Source organism: Sorex araneus, chromosome 2 (genome assembly GCF_027595985.1).
Source record: "Sorex araneus isolate mSorAra2 chromosome 2, mSorAra2.pri, whole genome shotgun sequence".
NCBI lineage: Eukaryota > Metazoa > Chordata > Mammalia > Eulipotyphla > Soricidae > Sorex > Sorex araneus.
In genome coordinates, this window is record NC_073303.1 from 239,242,503 (window position 1) to 239,250,161 (window position 7,659).

The 7,659-nt window shown below is 51.7% G+C and overlaps 1 protein-coding gene and 1 pseudogene across 1 annotated transcript; both read left to right on the forward strand.

Moving 5' to 3' along the window:
- The first annotated feature begins 1,391 nt into the window (after nt 1-1,391).
- On the forward strand, nt 1,392-2,999 carry LOC129401817 (zinc finger protein 709-like). Its single transcript, XM_055124688.1, has one exon. The coding sequence runs from the start codon at nt 1,392-1,394 to the stop codon at nt 2,997-2,999; it is 1,608 nt and encodes a 535-aa protein (XP_054980663.1).
- Nucleotides 3,000-5,929: 2,930 nt separating this feature from the next.
- On the forward strand, nt 5,930-6,620 carry LOC101551145 (olfactory receptor 7A10-like; annotated as a pseudogene).
- The last annotated feature ends 1,039 nt before the right edge of the window (nt 6,621-7,659 follow it).

Sequence of the window (7,659 nt, forward strand, 5' to 3'; positions counted from 1 at the left end):
TCTTGGAGAATAAGTTGTTCAGTGAAGACAGCACTGTGGGGTTCATGAGCAATGATTCCTGCAATCATTTAAGAGAGAAGCAGATGTTCCCTGATGCTAGTGACCAGCAGCATATGCAGAAGCGACAACAGAAGTGAGTGAAGTGGCCGAGGGGGGAAGGGAGGAGGGTGTTATTGGCGGGGAGGGGGGCTAGCGGGGTACTTATTGGGAGTCTCCAATGTCTTTCGAAGTAAAACCAGTGTGTCAAACTAGTACAGTACTGAGTACTGTCCCCTTCACACTGTCCCTCGTGGGCCTGCTCTATTTACCACACCCCTGATGAGCATGGCTGACTCCTGGCTCTGCACTCAGCAATCCCTCCTGGCCAGACTATGGGGTCCGAATTGACCTGAGTCATGTAAGGTGAGGGTCCTGGGGCAAGGCTGGCAGCCTCCGCTGGCTTCTTAAGTGGTTTCCACCCAGGACCCTTCTCGGAGATAAGCCCCTTCTCCAAGTCCCCATATGCTACCTCACCATTTACAGGCTTAAAAAGCTCCCTGCATGTAAGGCTTTGATGAATGATAAATCACGAATTTATTCAGAGGAATATCCAAAAAGTCCTACAGTCAGGCCTGAGGCTATAGTACAGTGCTTAGGGTCTAATTTCCAACATGGTTTTGGGCTTCCAAGGCCTTGCTTCTGAGTGATTCCTGTGTCCACAGCTAGGAGTAGACCCTGAGCACTGCAAAGTGTGACCGCAAAGTAGGAGGAAAAAAATAAACCCCAAACCAAAAAACCAAAACAAAACATGATCGAGGCTGGTGATTGATTGTTGATATTCATTTATTATTTTGTGTTGTGAGCATTTCCTAGTCCTGACTCCTGTTCCTAACGCTCAGGAATCATTCCTCGGGGCATGCAGGGGACCAGATGGTGTGCAGGGGATGCGTCCAGGGCAGCATGAAGCACAGTTCCCGCTCTCCCACTGTCCTGTGGCCTCAGCTGTCGGGATGATCTTGCTTTTCTACTCATTGTGTCTCATTATTGGCAGATACCTCTTGATAAACAGTCTCGGTTATGATCACGAAGCTCCTGCACAAGCCAGAGGAACCTCGAGGCGAACTCGAAGCCTCACTGCAGCCCAAAATCCTGCTACTTCTTCTGCAGAATGTTCTTCCCCCGGGCACCCCCCAACACTTTCCCACAGCTCTCTTCCACGTGACCTCGTTCAGGAGGGCATCTGCTGCCCGGCCGCTGAGGGGACCCCCTCTCTCAACTCTGGTGCTCTCAGGCAATGCCCTCTGTGGGGTGCTCGCACCTGGAGCCCAACATCCAAAGAACGCAAAGTGTGTGGGGATACCGTCAGTTTCACCAACCTGCTGATGTGTCACATCAGGGAGCCGCACGAGGAGATGCCTTATGTGTGTGAGCTCTGTGGGAAGGGCTCTTGCTACCCCACATACCTGCAGGGTCATGCCGAGATCCATGTTGACCTCAAGAGGCCCATTAATGTCCCTGAGTGCCCACAGAGGTTCCAGTATCCCTGTATGCCTCGAGACCGCCCTAAAGTGCACTCTGAGGTCAGGCCTTTCACCTGTGAGCCGTGTGGAAAAAGTTTCAGGACTCGCTGGCATCTGCATGAGCACCGCCGGACCCACACGGGAGAGAGGCCATATGAGTGCGAGCAATGTCGGAAAAGTTTCAGAACTAGTTCAAACCTGTATGCGCACACCCGGACCCACACCGGGGAGAGGCCATATGCCTGTGAGCAGTGCGGGAAAAGCTTCAGGACTCGCTCAAACCTGTGTAAGCACAGCCGGACCCACACCGGGGAGAGGCCGTATGCCTGCGAGCAGTGCGGGAAAAGCTTCAGGACTCGCTCAAACCTGTGTAAGCACAGCCGGACCCACACCGGGGAGAGGCCGTATGCCTGCGAGCAGTGTGGGAAAAGCTTCGGAACTCGCTCCGCCCTGCTTAAGCACAGCTGGACCCACACCGGGGAGAGGCCTTATGCCTGCGAGCAGTGTGGGAAAAGCTTCGGGACTCCTTCGGATCTGCGTACGCACAGCCGGACCCACACCGGGGAGAGGCCGTATGACTGCCAGCAATGTGGGAAAAGCTTCAGAAGTAGCTCAAACCTGCGTAAGCACAGCCTGACCCACACCGGGGAGAGGCCGTATAGCTGCCAGCAATGTGGGAAAAGCTTCAGAACTAGCTCAAACCTGCGTAAGCACAGCCGGACCCACACTGGGGAGAGGCCGTATGCCTGCGAGCAGTGTGGGAAAAGCTTCAGAACTAGCTCAGTCCTGCGTGCGCACAGCTGGACCCACACCAGGGAGAGGCCGTATGCCTGCGAGCAGTGTGGGAAAAGCTTTGGGACTCGCTCGGTGTTGCTTATGCACCAATGGACCCACACTGGGGAGAGGCCTTATGTCTGCGAGCAGTGTGGGAAAAGCTTCGGAACTCGCTCCGCCCTGCTTAAGCACAGCTGGACCCACACCGGGGAGAGGCCTTATGCCTGCGAGCAGTGTGGGAAAAGCTTCAGAACTAGCTCAGTCCTGCGTGCGCACAGCTGGACCCACACCAGGGAGAGGCCGTATGCCTGCGAGCAGTGTGGGAAAAGCTTTGGGACTCGCTCGGTGTTGCTTATGCACCAATGGACCCACACTGGGGAGAGGCCTTATGTCTGCGAGCAGTGTGGGAAAAGCTTCGGAACTCGCTCCGCCCTGCTTAAGCACAGCTGGACCCACACCGGGGAGAGGCCTTATGCCTGCGAGCAGTGTGGGAAAAGCTTCGGGACTCCTTCGGATCTGCGTACGCACAGCTGGACCCACACCGGGGAGAGGCCGTATGACTGCCAGCAATGTGGGAAAAGCTTCAGAAGTAGCTCAAACCTGCGTAAGCACAGCCGGACCCACACTGGGGAGAGGCCTTATGTCTGCGAGCAGTGTGGGAAAAATTTCAGCACGAGCACAGTGTTGCGTAGGCACAGATTGACCCACACTCGGGAAAGTCCTTAGGTCTACCCGGAGTGCAGGATTGCGTTCCGGGAGAGCAACACAAGGACCAATCACATGCGTAGCCACACAGGCAAGCGGCCCTACATGTGCCCACATTGCCAGAAATGTTTCCGCAGCCCAGACACCCTCCAGGTCCATCTGATGGCGCACACGAACCACAGTCCCTTCTAGTGTCCTGAGTGCAGCAAGGCCTACCGCTGCCACTCCAACTTCACAGGCCACCTGCAGACTCAGCAGACAACCCAGCCCCTCACCTGTGGGGAGTGTGGCAGAGTCTTCAGACACGCGCAGCACCAACGCCAGCACCTCAGGAGGCATTTTGAGGAGCAACCATTTGTGTGCCTCTGCGGGCAGGGTTTTGGCCAGGCTGCAACCCTGCACACGCACGTCTGCCATACCCACACTGGGGAGAAGCTTTGAACGAATCTTCTGCCCTATGCCAGGATACTCCTCTTTTTCTACCAACCTGTGGGGAAAGAAACCTTGTTGTTGCAAGAGCATGTGGGGTACAACTCTGTGCCCCAGTTCGCCCCCCCCCCCATCCAAAGATCAGAGTAAATCTATTTCTTTCTTAAATCATGTTGGAACTGCAACTGATGATGCTCAGGAATGGCTTGAAGTTTTGTTCCCTGCAAATTAGTCCTGGTGATTATCAGGGAATCCTTTGGGATGCTGGGATCAAAACGTGGGCCAGCCACTTGGAAGGCCAGTGCCCTACCTGCGTGCTATTGTGATAGCCCCCAGAAACTGTAATCTTGGCTGCTGTGAAGTCATTTATGACTTGTGGAGCCTCAGGAGAGAGTCTAGTGTGGTATTATATTAGAGTGACGTTATGTTTTTTGTGTTTATATTTCTTTGGAGCCCACACCTGATGCTGCTCCAGGCAGATTAGTGGCTCTGCTCTCAGAGATGAATCCTGCGTGCCTTGCCTGTCCCTGTGATATGTCCCCGGCTGCACCCAGGTCAATTGCTGCATGGAGTGCTCCTTCGTCTTTACTATGGCTCAGCGCTAAAATTCTATTTTATTTTAGCTGCTGCATGATTTCCACGACTGTTTCAGGTAGAGTTTACAAGCATCAAGTATTTCAGAGATTTTTTTTTTAATCTGGACACAGGTTGATTGTTTTTTTGTTTGTTTGTTTGTTTTTGCTTTTTGGGTCACACCTGGCTGATGCACAGGGGTTACTCCTGGCTTTGCACTCAGGAATTACCCCTGGCTGTGCTCAGGGGACCATATGGGATGGTGGGATTTGAACCCGGGTCGGCCTCGTGCAAGGCAAACGCCCTACTCGCTGTGCTATCTCTCCAGCCCCATGGACACAGGTTGATACTCAGGGTTTTCTCCTGTGATCCTGAAGTCAGGGATCACTCCATCAGTGCTTGGGGACTTTTCAGGGTGTTGAGAATCACCCTGGATTGGCTGCATGCAAGCTGGGCTCCCTGCCTACTGTCTTACTGCTCTGGTGACACTGATGGAGGCAAAGTTAGCACTGACCACAGTGAAGATGCCCGTGCTCAGCCGACTAAAAGCTGCCCTGTGACACCAGACAATGTTCTGCCTCAGGACCCGGAGATAGAGAAATGCTGGCACCTTAGGCAGACAGACAGGTGGCAGGGGTTGGTGTTGATTCAACACCCAATGTGGAATCTCTTCACAGATCTGGGCTTCGAAGAAGATCATTTTTCTTCAATCACAATCATATGTACATCATGTCATATGAGCTTTGGTCACTGTTATAAACATCGGTGGCTGGTCAATTGGACAATAATCCTCCTAGCTACTTAGACCTGAGCATCTGCTTACCCTATTGCGTGAAAATTTAGAGACATTAGTGACTCTACAATAAATGTCCATTCAAAATGAATGTCAGTTTTTCATTTCCCAGGGGAAGCATTTTGGTTTATTCGCCCGACCCTGGAATTGTGAGAAAAGAATCTCCCTCCCTCCAGAGCTAGAGAGACCCTTCATTGTGCTCTGTGTGTTGAACAAAATGAAGGTTCCATGTATGAGAAAGGGAGTGGGTCGCTGTGCCATGGGGACCATTTGCTCTCTTGGCAATTGTGGTAGGAGTTTCCACATAGAAAGACAGAACAGTGGAGAGCATTCTGTCCTGGCACACAGCTGCCAGGTTCTGTGTGAGTCTCCACCAAAGAACTTGCTGCGTGTCCCATATTCCATGGAGCCCTCGGAACTGTGATAAATCCTTTACAGTTTTTCCTGGATGTTGACTAACTCAGGTGGGTTGCAGTGAAATAATGGCCACATTGAGTTCCATATAGGTTTGTGGGGGTGGGAGGCCTGGGTAAACCTGAGCCCAGATCCTCTGATTAGGGCGAAGCAGGCTGACCCAAGTCATTGAGTATTGGGGTTTCTTACTTTTTTTTGAGGGGGGTTACACACCTACTGTTTTCATGGCTAACTCCTGGCTTGATGCTCAGTGATCCATTGTGCGATGGGGTCCTTTTTGGGATGCCAGAGATTACACTGGATCAGCCATGCATAGGGTAGGTTCTCTAACCACTGAACTCCCATCCCTGCTCCATGAGGTTTCTGAAAACAGCTTTGAAGATTTTTTTTTTTTTTTCAGGGATTGTGGGGTCCCACACCAGACGATGCTCAGGGATCACTCATGACAGTGGTCGGGGAAGCCTATGGGTGCCAGGGATCTAGCTTAGAATGGCCGTCTGCCTGGCCAGTGCTCCACCACTGGCCTTTCTACCTGATCCCCGCTCTTTTCCGATGCCTGTTGTGCCTACTGAGGTATAATCCTCACTATATTACTAAAGGATCCCATCTTGCACTTTCGTTGTGATGCTGCCGTTTCTCTTTCTTGTGCGGAGTCCAGACTCTTCTGGGTCTGGGTTGCTGGAGGTTGCTGGGTGATTGGGGGAGGGGGTTAGAAGCAGGGGTGGGGCAGCATCTGCAGCAGATGGGGCAGCATCTGCAGCATCTGGACCCCCACTTCCACATGCCCATGTATTTCTTTTTCTCCAGCCTGTTTTTGGTAGACATCTGCTTCATCTTCACCATTGTCTCCAAGATGCTACAGAACATCCAGGTGAAAAGCCAAGCCATCTCCTACAAGGGCAGCATCCACCCATGCATTTTCTCATCATCTTTGCCATACTGGACAACTTCTTGCTGACCGTGGTGGCCTATGACCACTTTGTGGCCATCTACCACACTCTGCACTACACGGTCATCCTGAACCCCAGATCTGTAGGATACTGGGTCACAAGCGCCCTGAACTCAATACTGCAAAGTTTCATGGTGCTGCGACTGTCCTTCTGCATGGTCCTGGAAATCCCTCATTTTTTCTGTGAAATTAATCAAGTGGCTTGACAGGCTTGTTCTGACACTCTGCTGAATGGCATCGTGCTGTACGCCGCCATCTGGGTTCTGGACGGTGGACCCCTCACGGGCATCCTTTACTCCTACACAAAGATCATTTCCTCCCTCAGGGGCATGGCTATGCTCGGGGCAAGTCAAAGGCATTTTCCACCTGCGTCCCCCTCTTCTACTGCATAGGTATTGGCATGTACCTGAATTCTGCTACCTCCTGCAGCTCTGATCCAGCGACAAGGCCTCAGGGATTTACACGGTTGTCACCCCCATGCTGAACCCCTTCATCTGCACCCTTAGGAACAAAGACTTAAACAGGGCTCTGAAAAGAATCCTTGGCACGCACTCAACACATTTATTGCAAACCACAACAGCTAATTAGAGAGAGAAAACAGAAGGGAATGCCTTGCCACCCTTGCCACAGTGGCAGGGTGGGGTGGGGGGGAGATGGGATTGGGGAGGGTGGGAGGGACACTGGGTTTACGGGTGGTGGAGAATGGGCACTGGTGAAGGGATGGGTTCCCAAACTTTGTATGAGGGAAGTATAAGCACAAAAGTGTATAAATCTGTAACTGTACCCTCACGGTGATTCTCTAATTAAAAATAAATAAATTTAAAAAAAAATGTCCATTCCTAATGAATGTCAGTTTTTTTCATTTCCCAGTGGAAGCATTTTGGTTATTCGTCTGACCTTGGAATTGTGAGAAAAGAATCTCCCTCCCTCCAGAGCTAGAGAGACGCTTCATTGTGCTCTGTGTGTTGAATGAAGTGAAGGTTCCATGTATGAGAAATAAAGTGGGTCCTGTGCCACTCCATTGCCACTCCATTGGAGAGCGAGGGACCACTTGCTCTCTTGGCAATTGTGGTAGGAGTTTCCATATCTAAAGAGAACAGTGGAGAGCATTCTGGCCTGGCACACAGCCGCCAGGTTCTGTGTGAGTTTCCACCAAAGAACTTGCTGCGTGTCCCGTATTTCATGGAGCCCTCGGAACTGATAAATCCTTTACAGTTTTACCTGGATGTTGACTAACTCAGGTGGGTTGCAGTGGCCACATTGAGTTCCATATAGGTTTGTGGGGGTGGGAGGCCTGGGTAAACCTGAGCCCAGATCCTCAGATTAGGGTGGAGCAGACTGATCCAAGTCATTTATTATTGGGGTTTGTTACTTTTTTTTGAGGAGGGGTTACACACTCACTGTTTTCAGGGCTAACTCCTGGCTTGATGCTCAGTGATCAATTGTGGTGGGATGGGGGACCTTTATGGGATGCCAGATTAAACTGGGGTCAACCATGCATAGGGTAGGTTCTCTAACCACTG